We start from the raw sequence: 24611 nt of genomic DNA on the forward strand, positions 1-24611 counted from the left end.
AAAAAATACCTGCATAATATGTTTTATGCAGCACAATACATTGCAAAGAGAGAGAAAAGCAGATGGTTTTCTATTTCTTCCAGTTGTACTGCAGGCATGAAGTAGAATTTTAAATAATGTCATACCTTCCAGGGCAAATATTCTCTCTCCGAGTGCTTCAACAATAGTTACAAGAGCTAATTCATCTGAGACATTGAAGAAATGCTTTTCAGTAGGCTTACTGGCAATTGATTTGATTTCCTCTACAAATTTCTCAGTACTTAAATTTCCTCTGCTGTAGCTGCCAAGAATCTAAACAGAATTTAAAAAAAAAAAAAAAAAGGTCAAGGATGTATTTTATAACCTGTTTAAAAAGACACCTTTGAGGCAGGTTGTCAAAGAATATTGGGAAATCATATGCAAACTTAATTTGTTCCGTTAAAACCTCCCTCAAATTGATTTGAAACCATCCTTTTCCAATGTGAATGGAAATGTATGAGGGCTCAGTTATTTTTCTGAAAATACCAACAATAGCATACAAAGCAACTGTAGAGTGTCATGTCTGCTATCCTCAACTGTCCTTTTTTTCCCTTCTTCACAAAATTCTAGTGATTTATTTTATGATTCTATGATTTGTTTAAGTAAGCCTTAATTGAGGAAAAAACAACAAAGCAAAAACCAAACCAGAATACACAATTGCACTGGCTTCTGCATAGATATCACCAGTTCTCATAACACATAGATGACAAGTTAATTAGGCATAGAATAATTTCTTTCTGTGTGCTGATTTGCCCTATAAATACATATAACAATAACACTTGCATTCAGTGTTAACAACTCCATCACAGTATAGATTTGGTTTGCGGTTTTAACATCACTGCTGTAAAAATACAGTATGCATCAGAACAAAATGTCTCTCTTATGCAATTCCCAGACCGACAAGTATTTTTCATAGAAAAAAGTGCCCTATGCACTTAACTTGCTTTGAAATAAAAAAGTAACTCCCATATTCTAGCATTCCTGGACACTGCAGCAACTGAAATTTTGTTCTAGACAGGGATTTTATTGCAAAAACTCATTCGAGCTTCAAGGACAATTTTTCCTCTAGATCTTTAGCTTTTTGAAGGAAACCACTGAAAACTTGTGTGCTGCTGGATTCAATTTTTGTTTTATGTCTCACTTTAAGTTAAAGATAATAACATCTTTCTTGAAGTTGTATGGTTGCATGCCACCTCATTGTACCAAAACAAAGAAAGGTAGGAACAGAAAAGCAACAATCCAACATACTTTCAAAATTAACAACAGAAAACAAATTATTTGAGTATAGAATGCACAAATACAGTGGAGAGTTCACATCAAATCTATCATTAATGTTTCCATATTTCTCAATATGGGTTAACCTCCATTACGCTTACCCTCTCATTTGGCTACTAGGTTTGTTCAACGTGAAAATGATAACTTCAGAATGCCAGCACACACAATAGCTATAATAAACCTGGGTTTTGTTGATGGCTTACGTTTGCTTTTTTTTTAGAAGCAGGTAATGTGTCCATAGAAATTGCTCAGGAGATTTGAACTAATCCACGCTGTTCAATATTGCTCTTAATAAAAAGGATTTGATTTTATACTGCCCCTCAAACTCTTCTTTTTATTCACATGCACACACACCTGTCATCACCATGAAGACAGACAGATTGCTTTTTCTTATGTGCTGTAAAATCAGAAAGCAACTTTTAAAATGTATTTTTCACCTTATTTCTTTTTTTCCTTTCTGAAATTATTATATTTCCATAAAGATTCTGTGAAATTAACTTTTTAAACAGAAATTACATTTGGAAGCTGAAACATCCTTTTAAGATTCTGAATTTTCCCATTAAATTTCACTTACAGCAATAGCAAATCTCTGAATGTTTTCATCTTCACAATTATCAATCACTTCTTTTAATCTGTAGTTGTCATGTGATTCCCCATCAGTCACAATAACCATTACTTTTTGTACTCCTCTTCGTGCGCCGCGAGCCTCAGTAAAAGCCTCTTTCCTAAAGGAAGCATAAAATGGTTGGAGAAAGGCAATGTCAGCATTTAGCACATGCATAATATTTGCATAGTCAACCGTACACTAAAAGATTTTATATTAGCTAAGAAACAGGAAAAGGAGATTAATATTAACCATGAACATATACAAACAACAACAATTGGAACTTAAATATCAGCTCACAGCCAAAGGGTTTCACAAGCATTCATTCATTATTCACTCATTTGAGAGCAACAGCAGAAAAGACAGTGCTGGATAGTGAAAAACTCTCTGCCTCTCCACATAAACTGCTGGCACCTTAAACCAGCTTTTGGTAGCTTAATAAAGGCCCAGCCAACACCCATGCCATCCTGAAATCCACATACTAAAAAACACCCTACGGCAGCACTTCAAGAAGTCAAAGCATTTCCTCAGCTACCAGCACACCTTTGCCCATCTACGGTACAACTGGGTGTTGGCAGTGTGGCAGAAGTCGTCTGCAGGTGAGTGAAGGCAGGATGGGGTGACCAGCTGAATTCTACAGCCACAGATACGCAAACAGGCGCTGAAGTTTTGGGCAGCTGCTCACCCACCCAGACTCTGAAGGGAACTCAAAAAGGCGAGGCTGAATAAGGGCTCTGGAGGAGAAGGAAGGAAGCCAGCCTTCCTCCTCTTAGAACAATGCAGGAGGGGGCCTGGAAATCAGGACCATGGTAGCTGAAAGGTTAGCTGAAAGGAATGTGCTCGAGCCTGTAGGCCACAAACCCTGGGAGGACAATCAACAGGGTGAGTGATGCTGAGAGAAGATAAGGGAATGAGGAATGGATGGCACCAAGGAAAGGTAACACCTTGCTGTTAATTGCTGGTAGTTAACCACCAATCGGGGATTGCCTAGTATGCAATGCTTAGCTTCAAGAACCAATCTGTTTAAAACGCGCAGCTTCTGAAAGTGTATATAAACTCGTGCTTCTGTACAATAAATTGACATTTGCTTGCGTCAAGCTGCGTCACGTCTCTTCATTTGCAGCAAATTGTTGACCCCGATGTGATGCGTTTAAGGATCTAACATAAAGGGCTCTCGAATCGCCTAACTGAGCGACTTGCAGCGAATCCCACAGAACTTTGAATGAACCACTGAAAGTGAACGGGAGCCGGCCAGCCTGAAATCTCTCCGGAGCTGAGAGGTGAGCTGTGGGAAATCCGTCATGGGGAATCAGGCTTCGTCCCCAGAAAGAGACGTATATGGACTCATAAAGGGTCTTCTAGTCAGATCCAGGAGTCCGTGCCTCAGTCTCCTCAAATGGTGACCCCTATGGTGGTGTTCCGAAGCCTTGGAGGAATAAGGACGGAACTGGTCGATAAAATGACAGCTCGTGGAAGAGGGCTGCGTTCCAGAGGAGGCGGCTTGGCTGAACGATCGGCTGGCTGGCTGGACCAGGCGGACAACCTGCATCGAGACAGGTGAGCAGCCAAGAAACTTTAGAGACTTTGAAAGAAATGAAAGTGTGTACAGACAGCAGCCAAATGTATGATGCTGCCACGGAGGGGAGCTCCGTGTCGGGAATGCATTTAGCACCTTGGTGGCAAATTCTGACTACTCTTTGCCAAGTGTGGACTAATTCTACTAACGGTGCTAAACCAGAGGAAGCTGTAAATTCCGCCAACAGTGTAAGCACTGAACTAGAGGAGGCTGTAAATTCCACCAACAGCGCGACTCTTAACACACTGTCAACAATGCCGATTCTGTCCACACCACCTCTGCCCCCAAAGCTTCTGTCACTGATTGCAGCGACCCTCACAACACAGGACCAAGCACGGGAACAGGACAACTCGGGAAATGATTTAATTGACACTGATAAACCTTTTGATCCAGGTCCTATAGATCTGGAAGAGGAGCTAGACCTTCCTCCCCGCGCCCCCCCCCCCCCCCCCCCCCTCCCCGAGGCATTGGTTGTATTTTCGGGGAGGGTGAAAGGGGGCCTGAGGGATTGGTGGCAGGAATGCAAGTGGGAAGCGCTTAAGTGACGGGTTTTGGGAGTTGCTATGGCATGTTCAGTATTTTGTCAGACAAATCAACCTCAAGAGTGGCAGCCTGTGCAATACGAGGCTGTTAAAGGGTTAAGCAAAGCAGTGCGGGAAGGAAGGATTCATAATACATTGGCTATGTCCCTTCTTGAAGTGATGGCAGAGCCTTATACGCTCACACTGCATGATTGGAAGTCATGGCTTTGTATGGTACTAACTGACACAGTATATGATGTGGTTATCTGATTTTTGTGAGCTATGTGTAGCGGCCTTGACTGAAAACCTTAATCGGGGAATTGCTGTTAACTATGAGCAGTTAGCTGGAGCAAATAATTGTGCCGATTCTGTGACTCAGGCAAGGTATCCCAGGGACAACCGTTTGCAAATGAATGAGATGGCTGTTAAGGCAGTCAGGATGCAGGAGTCTTGCCACAGTGTTGCGGGATCCTAGAGAGTCACTAAGTGTAATACTAACTTTATTGATTGGCTTCAGAATATTTTGCAACAAGTCGAACATGAGGAAGCTCAGGGGTTGCTTTTAAAACAACTAGCTATGATAATGCCAATGAAAATTGTAAACGGGCAACTTTCACAATCGCAACCCCAACATGTGTCAAATGATTGTAATGCAGAACTCACAGCAGACTGTAATTCTCAGGCTGAGTTCTGGAATGCAGCATAACAGATTTTTGCTTCTCTAATCTCTTCTGTAAGAATAGTACATGCTTTTAACTTGCTTAGTAAATTAGGCTGCTAGCTTGCTAAACAAAGTAATACTACAAATACTGTTCTTTTTTTTCTGGCTTATTAACAGATGTTGATTCTGTCCGTCATATGTTGCTACAGAACCGAGTTGCTATTGATTTTTATTATTAGCACAGGGACATGCATGTGAAAACTTTGATAGGATGTGTTATGTGAATCTGAGTGACCACTCTGAATTAATTTACAAAAGTATACAAAACTTACAAGCCTTAAAACAAAGACCTGCAGCAGAGTCACGGGTGGGATGTCTTTGGTCTCTTCTCACAGCTGGGAAACTTTGGGCCATGACTCCAAAGTACTACAGGATTATAATTATCTTTAACCACCTTATTGATGTTTGCCTTTTGTCTCCCATAACTTTTTTTTCCTGTATTCAGTGTTTAGTTGATTGTAACATAAATCAGGCCATGGTCACCCAGCTACACACACCCTTTGCCTCATCGCAATTAACAAGCAAAAAAGAGGACAGAGAATGTCTGAAAAGAGATATAGGAGAGGAAGCTGGAGAATATTTGACCTAACAAGAGATGAGAGAACAGCTAGGTATTGTGAAGGAGAATAGGAAAGATAAACATGGTTATCTAGTGTTTAATAGGTGTCTGCATGCTTGTAGTGATATATAGCTATGTAACTACACAAATAATTTCTGCCCTGAGCCTGGTGGAGCATACAGCTGCGGTTTGTGTCCGGGCTCAGAGACGTAAATAGGGGCTTCTCTGTTATGGTAAAGTGTCTCTGGTTGCATAAAAAAAGAGGGAATGAAGGGAATGACCCCAGAGGTATGTTCAGAGAAAGCACCCTATGTATTGAACTTTTTGACTGAACCAGTTCTTGTTTGGTGTGCCCTTCCACCTATGTATAATGTTAATCCAAAAGAAGATGATATTGTTTACACTTTGAATGTCGATAATTGTCTTTCTGTAGATGCTAATGTAGTAGGAGGCTATGATGGGAACGTATTGCAGCGGTTCTTCTCTTGCTATTATCCGGAGTAACAGCAAGTAAATATATAAGAGTTAAATCACCTTGTTTGTTAGGCAGTTAAGAATGTGAGTCAAATTTGCCACTGCTTTCTGTTGTTGGCTCAAGGACATGGCTGTGAGGATTTTGATGGTATGTGCTGAATGGATTTTAGGCATCCCATTGCAGCAACATGTTATCAAAATCTAAGAAAAATATCAGCCTTTTTGACATCCATTCACTCAATTGGCGGTATTGTTTGTTTGCCTTGGTTGCCATCATGTTTGCAAGGGCCCTGCAGAACATGACATACCTGGTACCAGCTGTTCAAAAACAAAAAGGGGAAATTGTAAAATTGTACAGAATAGAGATAGTGGGTTATTTTGACATTGATAATGTGCAGCTTTGGCCTTGCTTTGACGATGTGCAGCTGCTATCCTGCAGCAAAGAGTTAAATAACTTTGAGGGAGTATGAGAAGAAAAACTAGGATGAGACAGAAACAAAGGAGGAATGTGATCTCACCTCTAGAAGACAAGGAAACAGCATGAACAGTAGAGTAGCCTATAGTGAACAGCGCTAATGGAAGTGTTTTATGAATTTGACTGATCACTCTAACTGTATTCATAAGCAGCTCTGAGTTAAGAAAAAATGTACAGACCACAAAGAATGAGAACAGGTTAACAGACTGGCTTTCAAGACTTGGGTTAGGGGGCTGGTTACAAAATATAATCAAAGGAGCATTGATGGTATTGACAGTATTGTTGGTTCTAGTATTATGTGTTCCGTGTTTGTTTCAATGCTTACAACGAGAACGCATGTTGGATTGCTCAAAAACAAGAAGGGGGAGATGCAGGAGGGGTCCTGCAAATCAGGACCATGGTAGCTGAAAGGAATGTGCTCGAGCCTGTAGGCCACAAACCCTGGGAGGACAAGGAATGTGAATAGATAACGATCAACAGGGTGAGTCATGCTGAGAGAAGATAAGGGAATGAGGAACGGATGGTGCCAAGGATGGCACCAAGGAAAGGTAACACCTTGCTGTTAATTGCTGGTAGTTAACCACCAATCGGGGATTGCCTAGTATGCAATGCTTAGCTTCAAGAACCAATCTGTTTAAAACGCAGAGCTTCTGAAAGTGTATATAAACTCGTGCTTCTGTACAATAAATTGACATTTGCTAGCGTCAAGCTGCGTCACGTCTCTTCATTCGCCGCAGAACAATACCACAGAACTTTAAGACTGGCCACGCAAGTGAAAGCTAAGATCAACCGCTGATGATGGCCAAAGTGGATGGGTAGGAAGACTGCAAGAACAGAGGAAGCTTTTGCTGACAGTTTCTGCATATACAAGCCTGCAGCAGTTTGTGGTGCACAGGGACATTCTGAACCACATGTAGTTTCTGAGTATTTGGCAGTTCTCAGCTGGCTGTGCTTTTATGAACTTGTTCAGATTCCTTAAAGCTTCTTCTACTTGTATCTAAGGAAAACATTACTGCTGAATATGTAAGAATGTCATCGGATTTAAGACCTCATAACAACAAAACTTAGGTCAGACGATGAAACAGAACATTAGAAAGATGCTGCATATTTGACTAAATGGTTGTTGGGGAAGGATGAATGCAATAAAGTCATGCTGTTATGAGGGGAAAAAAGGTTGAAAAGAAAAAATGTACCCGGACAACATTGTACAGTTTGAAAGTGCCTGAAACATTTTGCATTTACTGTTTGTTCTATGAAAGTCAGATTTCATTTTTGTTGTAAAGGAAGCATTTCTAAATAATGCTACTACTACAACTGATCTTTAATGTCCCAATGACCCAGAAGCTTCAAAGACTTTGGTATAAAATTTCTAGGCTTTCTGATAAAGATAGGCTCAATCCCCATAATAATCTTAACTTCAAAATTAAGGCAAATTAACATTAAAAAGTTTTATATTTTCCTTTTTTCCTCTGAAAAAACTTACTTTTCTTCACCCCTCTACACACACAGTTCCTACCCACTCTGTGTGGACATCAAAGGTTGTCAGCTTTTTGCTTAGGACTACAACTTTGCTCCATGTCTTGTCTCTTTCCCTGCTTCTTCAAATCAAGAGACAGATAGCTGCCTTTCCAGGATGTCATATACAACTGCTCTAGATGCTGGAAAGTCTGTTTATCCACCCTCCTCCTAAATTTTTTTTACTTAGCTAAAAAGAAGTCAGATGTCAACCACAAAATTTTTAATTTATAAAATCAGAATTGTCACCAGGTCTGTTTATGTTTGTTTCTACTAGGTGCAGGACAATATTTTGTGAGTGTACCTTGCCGTATCTATTCCCAGGGCTGTCATAGTTTGTGTGCCACCCCGCTGGCGTATTCTCGTGGCTGCGGCCATCACATCTTCTGTTGTTGAGTATGCATTCAGGAAAAATTCATGGACTACAGTCTGTCCATATTGAACAATTCCAACCTGAAACACACAGTTCATGTAAAAAACCAACTCTTTTTAAAGAAAACATCTATGTCTGCTGCAATGGGGTAAATTCTCATTTTTACCTACAGCCAGGAAAAGAATTGAACTATGTGCGTTTCCCTCATGTCCTGGCTTTGGCTGGGATAAGAGTTAATTTTCTTCTCAGTAGCTGGTGCAGTGCTGTGTTTTGACTCTGATGTGAGAACAATGTTGGTAATACACTGATGTTTTCAGTTGTTGCCGGGTGATGTTTATACTCAGTCAAGAACTTTTTGGTTTCTCTGGCCTTGCCAGCCAGAGGGCTGGAGAGGCACGGGAAATTGGGAGGGGACACAGCCAGGACTGGTGACCTGAACCAGCCAGAGGGGTATTCCATACCATGGGATGCCATGCCTGGTATATAAACTTGGGGGGTTAGCTGGGGCCTGGGGATCACTGCTCAGGGACTGGCTGGGCATCAGTCAGCAGGTGGTGAGCAGTTGTATTGTGCATCACTTGGTTCCCTTTCACCCTTTCCCTTTGGATTTTATCCTTTTCCCAACCCTTTCATTATAACTGTTATTATCATTATTGATATTATTGTTCTTTCATTTTTATTCTGTTTCAATTATTGTTTCCATTATAACTATTATTATTGTTTATTATTGCTTATTAGCATTCTTATTATAATTATTATAATTATATAGTTACTGTTGTTATTATTATTGCTCTTTATTTTTTCTGTTTAAATTATTAAATTGTTCTTATCTCAGCCCTTGAGTTTTACATTCCTTTCCGATTCTCTTCCCCATCCCTCTGGGTGAGGTGCAGTGAGCGAGTGGCTGGTGGTGCTTGGTTGCTGGCCGGGGTTAAACCACGACACCTCAGTATGAAACATTTGTAAGCATTTCAGCAAGACTGGTTAGAAGACACTCAATCTCATGAAACATTTTGAAGTTTCTGAATTGTTTTTATTGAAAATAGGGACAAAGCCAAAAGCAGGCCTTGCTCCTTGCACTTCCTGACCTGCAGTGATCTGTGCTGCAGTTTTTCTCTCCTCTAGGCCAAGGCAGACCGATGTCCTAAGCACCAGTCACAACTTCTAAGAATAGTTTTCCTTGTAGCGCACAAGGCCATGGTTCACTCACAACTCTTGTCATTCCATCCAAATATAATATTCCTACATCTGATAGTTTATTTTCCCTAAAGCTAGCCTAGAAACAACACTGCAATGACAAATTTAGGCCCTCAGGATGAGAGGAAGACCCAGGTACCCTTATCTTGATGAAGACGGCAGGGCAGTCCAGGAAACAGCTGTTCTCCAGCAGGAGGCAAGCCAAAGAAAGACACCTGACAAGTGCCAGTGGGGACAACAGGAGTAAAATGGTGGATTCTGAAAAGGGGAAGGATGATGGAAAGGCTCTAGATGACCTCAACAGGACAAGTCTTTGCGTGAAAGATCAGTGCATGGGATTGGAACTCCACAAAAAATACCTGAGGAAACCTGCTGCAAAAAAAAGTATGGAATAAGATGAGCAATATTCTTAAATATTAGTTAATTTATTTCATTCATCTCTGTCAGTTTTAATGTTCTGGCAGTTTTCTGACAGCTTTTACTGGGAAGAAATCCACACACTGTTCCATTAGCATATTTCAATTTTATGTTACACATAGCAATTTATAGGTGTTATTTAGGATAATGCAGTATTACATGGCATTCATGTCTCACACATCTATTATTAAAAGCACTTTAGCATTTAGGTACTGAAGATCAGTAAGACCTCTGGGATAATTATGCCATTATATTATTTTAGAAGTGGCTTAGTATGTACTTTGCAATTGCTTTATGGGTGTTTTTCTCAGGTACTTTCATAGCCTCTCAGATTCTGCACAATGTTTGCTTGTAGTGGGGGTTAGAGTTGGATAAATATTTGATACTAAACATCAATGAAAAAGCTAGTTACATATGATTATAAGACTGTAATTGTAATGGTATGTAGCAGCAAAATCTATCACACTTATTTTCTGTATCCTTTTGAAAATATAACCAAATCTGGAAAAACTGATGTATGTTCAAGGTTCCAACAGGTTGCTCCATTTTAAGATGCTTTACTTCTCTGTCGAAGGCATGCCCTCTTCCACCCACAGCCAAGAGCATGCAGAGGCTTCGTTTTCTCATGGGCAGCAGTGAATATTCCTCAAGAGTATTCACACAACAAGTTGGGGCACAGGCTGTATTGCCGCTCAGGGAAATCTTGTGGCATTGACTAAACCCCAAGCTGAAGATGAAATTTTTAAGCTGTTCCCTCCAAAGCAACTATTTTATAGCACACATCTAAAGTGACATACAGAATAATCTGAACAGGATGCTGCTAGACATTTAAAAAGACTGCCAATAACTAGTGATAAACAAGAGGCTTTCATTATTTTTAGTCTTTTGGAGCAGGAGGAGTGCCTTAACAGTATTCCAGAACCATGCAGAACCATGTAGCCAGGGACTACTGCACGCCAGGGAGCCTGCCACTGTGGATTCACAGGCTTCTGATCTGCAGCCTTGAGGATTTTATTGATGCCAAGGATTAAATCAACTATTGACTACTGCCAGTGTGAAAAGTACCTGCCCATCTTTCATGATTCTAGAGACCCATGTTGGTGTTATCATTTTCCTAAAAGAGGTTACATGCTGAGTTGTATCATTTCCTATTAGAAAGGAAACATCCGTGATCACAGCAAGTAAACATTTTGAGCATTTCCTTCTAAGGAAGTGAATGGGAAGAACATCTGAGTCTGGAAAACTGCACTGTGTTACATAGCTTGTAAATCAGGAAGGAAGGGGGGCATATGGTTATCTTATGGGATACAATTGTTCTCTGGAACCCTTCCTTAGCACTAGCTTTGAAAACACTGATCCTAATTTTCTACATATTTCATGGCATCAGAGGTGAGCCATTCCTCAGCAAAGAGTAATGATAAGCTTCCAAGAACTGACCAAATACTAAAAGGCATGTTCCAGTCTCCTACTGGGTAACAGAATCAGATCCACTTTGTAAAATTGGAATTATATTCTACTAGATAGCAACGAAGGTTTGAGCTTTTGCAGCCTTTTAATCTAATGGAAAATTACAAATGACACATGTATATTATGCAAATGTGCCTTTATGGGACAATAAACCTATTCAAACTGCGTAACTTCAGCAAGCCCGTAAGAACAATGCTTACAGACACTGTATGTTTTGATTTGCTTGTTATCTGGGAAATGCAGTAGTACTACACAGAAGGACATAATTCTGCTCTACTCCAGAAAACCCAATATTTTTCCCAGAATTACTGACTATAATCTATTGAACATCTTTGTAATTCCTAAGCTTATGTTCCCTTCCCTAACATTCCATGGCTTTTATATTACACAAGGGAATAATTCTTTAATTGTCCTCAGTTCCTGTGAAAAAGCATGTTTGAGAGAACAGGCAAGTAAAGGACCATTCTGCTTTGGGACAAAACATTTCTGAGGGCATTTATTTATTGTTGTTCTATAACAGAGTAAAATCTCTTATTTAGAAAGTACATTCTGGCTTTCCCAATAAATTATTAAGCTAATCTAGTTGATAAAAAACAACAAGAACAAAAACAAAATGAAAGGGAAACCATTTAGTACATGGAAAAGATATGCTAGGATTTTCACCATTGGGATGTGGAGAAAAATCAGAAATATCTTTGGTTGTATTTAAATCTTATTTAATATATAAGAAAAGCAGAGATCCCTTGGGAAGCACTAATGGATAATATATTTGATTGTATAGAGAGCTTGCTAAAGATAACTGAATCAAATCAAAATCGAATTAATGCTGCTACATTTTGTTTGCTACCAGGCACTCAGACAGAAATTACTTGTAAACTATTGCAAAAGTCTTTCTTCATCCTGAATCTTTTTAACACCTCTTTAATAGGCTTCTGTTCTTCCGGAGATAAAACAGATTATAAGATGTGACATGGCATTACTTATTAATACAGTGATACAGTCCCTTTGGAGATAATATAAGGTGCAGGCCAAACACTTAAAACTGCCCATGTCATATATTAATGGAGAAATAAAACTTTTCTGAAAATTTCTGAAGGCCATTCCAACTTAGGTTTAAAGCTGAAATTGAATGTATTCTGCTTTCTCTTTTGATATTCTTCTACCACGGAAGGTTGCTCATATGTAAAGGATTAAAAATAAGCCGCTCATATTAAAAAGACAATTACCTCTACAAGAGTTAAAAAAAAAAAAAGAAAAAAACTACCTTGCTTTGCAGTTACATTAAAATGTGGAATAAGGCCAGGAGAAATATTTTTTCCTACTTGTACCATTTTTTCTTATTTAATTCCTTCTTCCTTTTCAGCTTTTCTATTGTTACTTTTCCTTCTTTTCTCCCTAAGCTCAGGCTATGCATCTTAACCATCAGTACATTGCTGTGGATTTTCTGTGAACAGAAAGAGGAAGGGAAGGAAATACTTCTAAAAAACTATATCATAAACTTCAGGTTTTTACATCTGAATCTTCAGGCTTTCAATATCAAATTTACCAAACATGGAACACTGAGGAATTTCTCTTCTGAGTTGCCACAAATCTAACAACCATTGTTCATGGAGGCAGTAAGTGGAAAAAAAAATATCTCACAAGCCTCTAATCAAAACATGGTTTTGAACAAGTGACATTCAAACTGCTAAGGAGTTATTCTGTAATTACCTCATTCCTTTCCCATGCAAGAGGAAAGGAATCTGAAGTCAGTGAAAGTCCATGATTTCTATGTGCTCAACAATCCACAAAAGATGAACATGGAAAAATCAGTTTAAATAGAGAGAAAGTAAACAATTGTTCCTCTATTTCTATTCTGTGCTCCCAGAGGAGAGGAGGGAAATAAGCTTGCTCTGTCATTTCTCCCCTTCCCCATTCAATAGTAATTTAAACACAGTTTCTGAGAGAGGAGACAACGTGAGTGGAGGAGACAGTATAAACTTGTTGCTACCTTTGGCTGTGCCAGGGCTCCCAAGCAGGAGGGCTGGGAGGAGAGGAGAGAGATGGGATATGTTCTGGGAAGGCAAGAGAAACCGAGAAAATTCCACCTAGCTTTGGCCTTCCATTTCCAGATTTTCAGCCTCTCTCCTCCTTATCTCATTCTTATCTCCCTCTCAAATGTTTCTGCTCTGCAGCAACCAGATGCCAAAGCTGACATTCTCAAGTGAGTAAGTGTACATGTGAGAGGAGGGGTAGCTATGCCAGCTTGTGGGTAGAATAGATTTTGTAGGTGGAGATGGCAGGCTGCTGGAGTGCAGGCCAGCAAGGGACCTTTTCGGCATGAGCTGAGCCACACAGATGTGGCAGGATTACAAAACAAAACATAACAGAGGTGTGGCAGTGTAAAAGTTTAGGAATTGCAGTGTGAGGGAAAGGGGTGAGGGTGCAGCAGAGCTGATTGCCCTGTGTGCTATCCCCATGAAGCCCTTTCGGTAGAAGGCAGTGATGATCTCCATGCAGCCATTGCCCCATACTGGGAAGTTCAGGTTTAAGTGTTTTCCCAACATGGCACATGTTTGAGTAATCACCAGCTTAAGGGACCAGGAAGAATTTTTTTTTTTCCTTTCTGTTAAATTTGACAAAGTGTTTTTCCTAATATCTGGAAGAACAGCATGTTTAAAATAACAGGACACAATTGTAAAGTTGACAGTTTACAAGTAGTAATTTTATCAGCCAGTGTTCAGTACAGCCAACAGGGAAGCTGAGTGGTAACTCACAAATCCCAATTAACTTGGAAAATGACAGGGATACTCTTTGCAGACATCTTTACACCTTCTCAGATGCTCCTTTGTGAAGGCAGAAGTTAACGTTAGGAGCTAACCTGAAGTAGCAAAACCACAAAATATTGACCTACAATATATCAAATATTATACAGGATCCCTGAAAATCCTTCATTTTGGGAGGGGAAAAGGAAGAAGTGAAATGAAGACCCAATTTGCTCTGTTGTTGTCAATTAAGCTTTCTGTGTAAAAATGTATCCCAGCGTCAATGTTTCCCTCTTCCCCGAGTTCTGCTGGAATTGCTATTTACATACTCAGTTCAGCACTGTGAAACGTATGTCAGATCCTCAGCAGGAGTAATTGGTTGGAGCTCCATTAATTCTCATGGAATGATGCTGATTTATAGCAGCTGGGAATTTGGCACTCTCCACTTACATAAATGCAGCTTTTGCCATTAATAACATGTGGCTTAACAGCCACTCGTTAATTATGATTTCAAATGTTTAAAAGCTGTGTGCTCAGTGCTCCACAGTACAAAATACTGAATGCTACTCCAAAAAGCTTACAATCAAAGCTTTTTGCTTGTGCACCTCAGAGGCACAGAAATTACTTTTGTGCTATGAAGTACAAAAGAAGACAAGAAGTGGTTGTGGAGAGGAAGGAAGTGGGAAAGGAGGTTCAAATGACCTCACTTAACACACTTAACTTTTGTCTCTAGCTTAGAAAATTTGTTTCTCCAAACTGCCTGAGTGGTGTGGGGAGGAAGAGCCTCCCTGAGTTTGCTACTTGGCAGCAGACATTGACTTAGTTGCGGTTTCAGCTATTTCATTTTAGTACCCTGTTGCCATAAGTCCTTGGAACTGAATTGCTCCATAGATGATGCTCTCATCCCATTTCCTGTAAATTATTTTTTTCCTCACAAATTAAGCGACCATAAAATATCTACCATGTTACCTGTGTTTGCTGAGGACCTATATCCATGTTTTTGAGGAGGCTGTTTAGGAAGGCTGTGACACTTTCCCATGGATAAATGCTGTTGGACCCATCGAGGACTATGACAATGTCCAACTGGTTTTTACACTCTGCAATACAAATTGTCATGTAAGAATTGATACTAAAAAGGATCAAATATATCTCAGTTACTTTTGTGATTGGAAACAAATGCATATCCTTCTGCAATGGTGCTGAAGCAACATGTTTGAAGCCAATGTTGTTCATTGACTTTTGCATTTTATTTCACATGGTTTGTGTTCTGTTTATCAGCAAAGCACTTACTTGTAGGGAGAAATTTAAGAATGGGATTAGATCACAAAACTGAAGTATTTACCAGTGACCCCTACCTTTTTCAATGTCTAGGTGTTCCTCTTTGATTTTTCCAAAGGACCAGGTCTTTAAGATTTTTAGCTATATTACTAAATTGGGATTGTATAAGGTCTTAACATGCCGTCATTACTTAAAAAGAGCCTTTTGGCCAAAAGTAAGAAACATAAGCAACTATTTTTAGCATTTGTGTTTGGATATTACATAGTGCTCTAATGATTGTTTATACTGAGATAAATTCCAAAAGTAGCAAGAATTTAGGTTATATACGGACAATGAAAACATTTACTTAACTTGGCAATGCTGGTATCTAAATTAAGCAGTTCATAATTTTTGGTATGCCTATGTGTATACATTTGTCTTGTTTGGCACTTTGTATTTTCAGACACACAAGAGAATTCCTGTGGCATGCATACCTTGCACAGATGGAGCAATTGCCTCGACGGTTTCAAAAGTGGAGCTGACATTAGAGCAAACTCCAGTTGTGTAATGCAAACGCCCACATTTGTAAGCATAAAGTGGTCCACATGCCTTTAAAAGATGGAAAAAGGTGAAATGTTTTTGTTATGCTACCTGAGGAAAAAACAAATTTCTTTTAAAGTTGGCAAAAAGTCCTTTCTTACCAGAAAGCCTCCTTTTGGGTTTGTTACTAAGGTTGTTCCAAGAGTCATGTTTTCTTTTACTTCCACAACGTTAGGAACTGAAGTAGCAGCTATAAATAGATTAAAATGTTAAGTATTTGGGAACATAAAAACAAAATGTTAAAGTATATATCCCCTAGCATGGAGCTTCCAGCTTCTAAAATAAAACCCAGACTGACACTGGTTTCATCAAATATTTTAGCACCCTTCCTCCTCCTCCTTCAATTGCAACAACCAAGAAAAATTTCTGAGACTGGCTTTTATCCCAGAAAATTTGTCTGGGTTGCTGTCTTAAATAGTTTTCTTGAACCACAAAAAAAGAAAAAATGTACAAATAACAGCACAACGAAAGCAAGGATTCATGTTCACACAGTTTTGTTAATTAGAAAACAAACATTCATTTTTTACCTTGTCCTGCTATAAATGACTTGTCAGCTTTTATATTTGTTACGTTACATTACTGACATTCAGGTTTTCAAAGGAAAAGAGGAGATAAAAAATACGACGTGTATTTAGTGAAATTCATATCAACAGGCAGTCTCTTCCTGTCTACATTTTGTATCTCTTGACCTGAGCAAGAAAATTATTAATATTTACCTGTATCATATTAAGATGCATCAGCGCAGTTCTGGCTAGTTATGTTCTCATCAGAAGCTTACTGATGGCATTATGAAGCCTCTTGTTTGCTTCAGAGAGCTTTGGAAAGGGTAGTCCATGGATCTATGCTCCATGGCCAGGACTGTCAACCACAGTCAACTAATGCCAGTCATAATAAAGTTTTGAAAATACAGCCAAACACCCATTGTAAAATTATAAGCATGTTTTCCACAGCCCAATGAGAAGCTTTAAAAACAAATTAATTTTGATGTTGCAAACACAACTTCACATTTAGCGCTGGAGTCCTGAGTAAGCTTTCTTTATAGAAACAATTCTCATGCATATTTACTAGCTAAAAACCTTCTAAGATCTGACCTTTATTATTCCTCCATGTGACACAGCTTTATTTTCTTTCATACCTGGTAAGTTCAGTTTTATGCAGGGTGATTGGTTGTCCCTTCCTACAGGGCATTTGTATACATCTCCTGTTCTTTTCTCAGGTTGGCCAACTAATGGTGAACCAATAAGTACCCTGCAAATGAAATAAGTTACCTGAAATTTCTTCTTTCTTAAAAGGCACCAAAGTCAGGAAATAAAACTTACAGAGAGAGCACAGCTGCAGCAAGCTCTATACTAGAAGTACAGGATGGAGAGCAAGGAAAGTATCTGTTATGCTAGTTCAGATACAAGCGAAAGCAGCCATTCTGTCTCCTCTTTAATAAGGACACAGAAAGGAAATGTGCCTATATACCAAATTACACAACAGAATAACATTTAAATAAATTCCAGTGAAAAATAAAAGGCATATCGGTGGGTGGATGACAAGTATTAAAAGTAATATAGAAAGAAATATCTGTTTTATTCAATATCTCCTGATCTTAAAAATATTTTGGAAGAAAGTGTATTTTAAATGCTGAGACCAAATGTCAAAGCAGAGGGTCACAAGCACCCAGAACAATTCAGTCTGAAGTAATATGAGACAGCTGTGTAAAATACATAATTTTTCCTCTCATTAATAAAAAAAATGTTATTAAAAGACATTTCAAATTTTTAAAATACTAAGGATTTTTATTTTGTGCATTTTTTTTTCAAAATTTGGTGTGATCAAATATCACTATTATAGTACTTTGTAAGCACTACAAATTAACATCCACTCCTAAATCGAGTTTTCAGCAGGAAATGTTTAGAGATGGCACTGTTTTTGTTCTCAGATGTTCACTAGCTACACTAAATAGCCCAGCATCACCCAGCAGATAAAAACTGGCTCCATGAAATGCATAAGGAAGAACTTGGATTAAATTTGAATTCACAGCACACACTGAAAAGAGAAATCCTACCATTAAGAGTAACAGTTCAGTAAGATTTGCTCCTGTACACTTAGATGACTGTGACATTATTGAGAGAAGCATTTCAACCTTTAATCATAAATTAATGAGTCCAGGAATGAGATATTTGAATAGAATGATGTAGTAGGTAAAATGCAACCTATGGATTTAAAAAAGACAGAAAGCAGACTTTAAACCTAGTACAGAAGCCAGCTTCTGAAAAAAACATACTGGAACAACTCATTGTGATCCATTAAGATTTTTTTCATTTATAATAAAGTAATTAATTCTAAAGGAAAATAAAACACTCCAAGTACATGCTGGATCTGACTGCTCTTTCAAGCAATATGCTATAATGTGTATTTTTTATGCCAAAATGTAGAAACAGGCACCATGGCCTCTCATGCATCCTTGACTTCCATTTAACTGCAGAGAAGCTGAGTGTGCTTGACATCCCACAGGAGGTGATGATTGCTCACCGGGATCATGTCCCTGTGCTGTTCTTTTCTCAGAAGGAGAGAGGCCCGTGAACAGAGAGGAGCGGTCTGAAAGATTTTTTTTTTTTTTTTTTTTTTTTTTGCATGAAGGATTTTATTAGGGGATCCCAGTTTTATTGAGAAACAACTGTGGCCATGTTCACTGAACATCTGCTGCCGAAAAGTTCTATCTGTGGTATCTAGGTAATGTCATAGCAGTTGACAAAGCATCACAAGGCTGCTTTGCCTATTTATTTTTAACTGTCAGCCTACAGATTCCCTGCTCTGGATGTTGCTACACTGGAAGCAACTTGAAAGCTTGACAGCAGCTCTGGAGTTTAATTTCAGAGATGTTCAGATCTAGCACACTAGTTTAGATTCCTGTCTTCCTTCAGCTACTGGAAGAGTTACCATTTTCAGCTCATAATATTTTTCTGCTCTTGAAACATCTCCGGACAGTTTATAACAATACAGCTTACTTTGCAAAATCCCAGCTCCTAGAATGGATACCATTTCCTGAAGGTCTAAATTAGCTCAAAGAAGGTCATTATTATTCTCCCATGACCCTCATGCAAATGTGCATTTGGGTAATTGAGAGCTAGCATTTTCAAAAGCAAGCTCTGCAATTTCATTTTTGTGAACATCCCATGGCTAACGGAGAACACTGTGCTGCCGTGGTGGACAGACTCTCAGTCAGATAGCCCCAGTGCTGGTGGGGTCGATTGCTCAGGCACTGCAGAACTGTCTGACCTGCCTGTCATCCCAGGCTGCCCGCAGCAGTCCCCGGTTTACTAAGAATGTCAAAATTACTGGAAAAGCCCTGGGAAAACCAGAGCAATCTGCAAAAAATGATCCAGATCTCAGGGTTCCCAAACCTTTTACCACATAATCATAGTTTCAGTCCTGCAGCCCAGTGGTTAGCTTGTGAAATTTGTTTTACGCAGGAAAAGCACAAGCAGGCGTTTATCAAAAGACCAAGAAGCAGTGATACCAGTAAACGTGCCAAAATACAACTTCTAATTCAGGACAAGAATACAAAGGAAAAGACAGGTTAAGAAAGCTCCAAGTCCCAAACGCAAATATATTACCAATTGCAAGACATAATTAGCCCTCTACAAGGGAAGGCGGAGTACTGTATTAATAAGTATTTTGACAGGGAAATCTTCCCACCAGTTAAAAACCTCAGGTCCAACAACCTCTGCCAAAAAAACTTTGGAAAAAAATACAGAATACATATTAGCTAGGTAAAATAGGAGCAATTTCACTGCCAATATGTTTACACAAGGAAAAGATAAAGATTTCATTTTGTAAATGGGAAAAAGAGGGCTCAGGCATAAACCAAAACATTCTCAGTTCCATCAGCAAGGGAATTCACCCACTTTGTGATCTCATTTATGACTTTGAGGGAATAAATTTGGATTTTTCAGCCTCCCAATCTTTCCAGGTTTCCTTAGGACTGTGCATTAATTTAATAAGTACAACTAACAGAATCTGACCCTTAGACATTGGGCATATTTAAATATAATAGTATAGTGCCTGAGTCACTGAATACCTAAGTTTGGAGTTTCCATTTAAGAAAAGAAAAGCAGCTTACCATTTCCCTTCCTCATTTTCATACTGTTGGACTGTGTACCCAAACATGTCTTCCAGAGGCCCACTGAAGGTCATTGCATTTTTCACATCAACATTGGAAGAGCCAATGAGGTGAAAGAGAGCTTTAAAAAAAAAAAGGAATATGTAGCAATGCATGTCAACCCCAAGATTCTTAAGAAATCAAGGTTCAATTATGACTTAACTGACAGTACAAGATGGGTTGAAAGTGGCATTTTGGGCATATTTATCATGGCTGGTAAGAGACTTAAAATGTACTTTTTCACACATACATACACAGCTGAATTCAGAGATGTTCACAACTGGGCTTTTGTATCCAAAACTTATTTTGCAAAGTGCATCACTCATTTGTAAATCACAATTCAAATAGCATTAAATAAAATATTATTACCTTTAAGGGTAAATAAATTAACTTTTTAGTGATTTTTACTTCTTTTACTCCATGCATTTCTAATGCAAGAATTTTACACAAAATGTTCCTTCCCTCCTTCAAGGCAGTAGTTCTCAAGATTTCAGAAATTTCAAATTAACTAATTTTCAACTGTTTGCAGAAGGCACACATAGGAAAACATGAGGAAAAGCTTTCAGATTTATTTAATTTTAATCTATATTAGAGAAAAAAAGCATATAGTTTTCTCTTAATTCTGTTCAGACTACCTGTAACTTTCATATTTGTAAAAGAACAGAATAGATTTTTAATACAACCAGATGCTGTTGTCTTAAAAGTACACGTATGTGACTACTTGCAGAAATCCAACATTTACCCACTTAGGAAATGTTGCTCTATAATGGTGGTGTTGGGCTATGATGAGATCAGTCATGAAAGCAGGTGCTTCTTCATACTGATTTCCCATACCCTAAAGGTCAGTGATCATCATCAGCAAAAATACTGTAAAAATATGACTGTATAGCAAGTTTCAGAAAAAAGAGTTATACAGGGTAAAAACTCCAGCTTGAAGTGATAATCATAATCCACCATGATGGTCAGTAAGAAGCCAAAATTACTATTTATATATAAAAATAAAGCTATTTATCTTTTTTTTTTATTATTATTTCTTTGGTGACCTCTTCCATCAACAAATTCTGTTGAATTCAGTTTCAAAAGCAGCCACTGAGTCTATTAATGCAGAGCTGTGTATTTAATTCACAAAACCCCAAAATTACTTGAATTTGTAGAACATCAAGACTGCTTAAAAACACAATTATACACAACTTCCATTTCAAAGAAGCATTTCATGTTCATTTGGTGACATTTAACAGCTACACAAAAATACCCAAATCCATAATACTTACTGCATGTCAAAGCATCTCAATAATGTCCTGTTTCTAAAATACCTCTGTGTTACCATTGAGACAATGATATTCTCATAGAAAGCATGTTACTATAATTAAGCTCCCAAGTGGTCAATGCTGATCTGTCTTCAGCATTTTATTTCCTGCTTAATGCAGTAAAATTATCACAGAAGACTATTTATGACTTAGTAGGTATTTCCAGTTTCACTGGACAGCAAAAAAGGAAAAGTTTCATTTGTGTTATTTTAGTTTTCCTTCCTCCAGTCAGAGGCAGGAAATATAAAGAAGTGAACAAACTAAAACAGACTTTATTTTTATTCTTCAGAAAAGATTCATTGCAAGTGATAAGAAAAAAATAATGTCTGACAGTCTGATGGGAAATAAATTGCTGGAAAAGTAATCCATGCAACTTTTGTCTTCCTTAAACATTGATGTTTCAGGAAATTCTGCTATGCCTGTTCACATGCAATAGGTGTTTTCCTTCCCTACTCTCAGTCACCAAAGCATAATTAAAATCGACAAAACTGATTTTTAAAAATTCACTCCAGTTATCACTGGTTCAAATCTTCTTTTGTTACATTTCAGAGTAAAAATAATTGCTGTTATTATTGTTGACACTATGTGTGGGATTCAGGTGACATCATTTAGAATTCCAACCTACCTCTTAAAACAACAAAACAGTTCTAATGAGATCACCTGCTCAAGTAAGTGTCTAAATTCATTATTTAGTTGAAGAAAAAATGGTAGATGCAAAATCTAAACATGTTGACTTGCCTCTTAGAGACCTCCACAAATCTGTTCACTTTAGCCCGTGAATAAGATGGACAGAACATCCTTCTAGAGGTCTCCAGAGGCATGTTTCCCCCCCTTTTTCAACTTATGATGATATTTTAAATGTATTATATACGAAATATTAAAGGCCACAGATTCCAGCTCATCTTTTCCGATTTAGTTTTTCCTAAAGCTACTGAAGGTTATACAAGCAGTCTGTTCTCCATACACTCCATCACAGTATCCTCCATCATCATTCCATCATCTGCTGACAGACAAGGAATTTCATCACAATGACGCAGTAGTGACAACTACTGTGATTATTACTGCATATTGACGATACTAAATGGTATTGAAGTTTCCTAAATCTGTTATGTGATATACTCAAATCTTGCAACTTTAACAAATACACTTCTAATCCTCATAGCTATAGCAGTAAGTGTGAAAATGTGAAATGCAAAACCAAGCAAACTAGAAGAGGAATAAAAAATGCTGTCTGTTTGCTACTAACTCCCCAAATTCTTGTGTTTCTGAGTAGGGTCAAATTAGAACCAGCAATAATTATAATGTGTTCTTCTAGAAAATAAAGCTAGAGGAATCAAAAGAAGTTAGATGGGTCAGACTAGTCAGAAACAGAAAGAAGATGACTCCACACAGCAGGCAATGGACCTGTAGACCTTGTCGACAAAGGACATTTTGGATCCTAAATGTTATGTACAGGTAACTGAAAAAGTTAATGGAAGACAAACCCCACTGCAGGTTACAAACCACACAGAACACACATCTGGTTCAGGAAATGGCCTCAGCTGGAAATATTCAGAAACTGGAAGAGAAATATTATATATGCTTGCTCAGTTATTTTTGTCTCTAGCTATCGGCTTACATGTACTTGTGCAGACGTGATACTGGACAAAACATGGTCTTGATTTGATCCAGTATGGCTCTCCTTTTGCTTTCTCATCCTCCCCTTCTATCCTAGCCAGAAATCAGATGCTTTGAAGTTTGATTTCATACACAAACTCTGTGGCATATTGTAATATGCAAATGTATTACATGACCTTCTGTGGCTTCCATCTGCTATGAAACGTTATGAACATAACATTTTTTAAATAAAAAAGTCATGATAAGCAGTGTAAGATTAACTTATAAATAATTAATAGATTCAGAGGTATCTTATTACATTTTCCACAGATTCTGTAAATGGAAATCTCACTAGTCAAAGACACATTCAAATCTGCAGACGGTAAATGGAAAAATGGAGTTTACGGTGACCCACATTACACTGCTAACTAACAATAATTTACTGACTTAATGGTAACCTGGCTTTCACATTTTGTTCCATTTTTCAGTACAAAGAACATTGTATTCATGAGCTGACGATTCAGAAGTTTTAAAAATATCACTGATCATGACTGTGAAAATGATGCTTTATATTAATAACAATATCCAGCTTGCACTGTCCCAAACTTCCAGTTTCTGTCCAAGATTCTCATCTGTTTCTAGCAAACTTCTGTATATGAATAAAAAAGACTATTGACAGAAGTAGTGGGAAAAGAAGAACTACAGGGAAGTTGGAGAGGATTCTTTTGAGAGTTATGGGAATTAAGGAGGACAAACCCCCCTTTTTGGTAAGGTACGTACTATTTGACTATATAGTTAATCATAATTAATGTAGGTAAATTACATTTAGATTTTAAACTCATGTTGTGTTAACAGAATGACTAAAAATACAGACCAGAAATGTAGAATATAAATGTTTCTCGAGGAATAAAATTGAAGTTCCAGCTTTTAACTTCATGTTCTACAAGAAACAAGGCACAGCAGAAAACCTGGGACAACATCCCTCTCACTACCAATTTAAACTAAGGACACCAGCTGATGCACCCACCATTCTTAGATGAGCACAGTTTGTACCTATATGTGAAAGGTTAACAGTCAGTCACCAAGACAACAACCCAAATATTATTTCTATTACAAACCTGGAGTAGTAGCTCATAGTTGTCCCATTAGCCACTAATAATTTTCTTCTGTTTTTGTTTAATGAGATCTTTTAACCAAACGGTTGTGCTGCCTGCCCAGTTACTCTGCCTCTAAACTGTGCAAAAGTAGATTTCCCTGGGACTTGTCCATATACATACTGCCTGGCCATTCTAACCTTTGCAAACAGATAGGCACCCTTATTTTCCTAGAATAGATGGATATAAACGTAACCCAAACTGTAGAATAAAGCCTAACACCTGGCTCTTTACTGATTAAAAATAGATCACTGCAAATGACCCATAATAAATAACATCATGAAGACTGATTTAGCCAAGAGGAGAGGGTGAATTCTGTTAGGATATTTTAGCTGTGTACAGTCTGTAGCAAACAATTGCATCATCTATAAACAGTAGTTATTCTGAGAAATAGAAATGTTTTTTGCAAAAATGGGAAGGGACAAGTTTACGCTTTATATTTAACAGGGCTTACACATTGGCTGCAGACTACTCCCCACCAGCATGTGGCCAAAGTGTTATTTTCTGTTCCATTTCACACTTAGTGCTATAGCATTTCAAGTGTCCTTACCAGTTCCTCTACATTTTTCAAGAAGAGACTGAAACAAAGCTGGTCTAAGTGCAATCAAGGA

The 24611-nt window shown here is 38.3% G+C and overlaps 1 protein-coding gene across 1 annotated transcript in view; it reads right to left on the bottom strand.

The window, feature by feature from the left end:
* The window catches only part of ITGA1 (integrin subunit alpha 1), a 76867-nt gene that overhangs the window by 27950 nt on the left and 24306 nt on the right, over positions 1 to 24611 (bottom strand). The window contains exons 2-9 of the mRNA XM_056325824.1: positions 19905 to 20025; positions 16929 to 17041; positions 15895 to 15983; positions 15688 to 15802; positions 14906 to 15033; positions 8043 to 8191; positions 1868 to 2018; positions 126 to 291 (exon numbers count right to left, since the gene is read on the bottom strand). Of these exons, the coding sequence (XP_056181799.1) occupies positions 126 to 291; positions 1868 to 2018; positions 8043 to 8191; positions 14906 to 15033; positions 15688 to 15802; positions 15895 to 15983; positions 16929 to 17041; positions 19905 to 20025 (1032 nt within the window). The remainder of the gene's footprint in view (positions 1 to 125; positions 292 to 1867; positions 2019 to 8042; positions 8192 to 14905; positions 15034 to 15687; positions 15803 to 15894; positions 15984 to 16928; positions 17042 to 19904; positions 20026 to 24611) is intronic.

The sequence above is a fragment of the Falco biarmicus genome, chromosome Z (genome assembly GCF_023638135.1).
Source record: "Falco biarmicus isolate bFalBia1 chromosome Z, bFalBia1.pri, whole genome shotgun sequence".
Taxonomy (NCBI): Eukaryota; Metazoa; Chordata; class Aves; order Falconiformes; family Falconidae; genus Falco; species Falco biarmicus.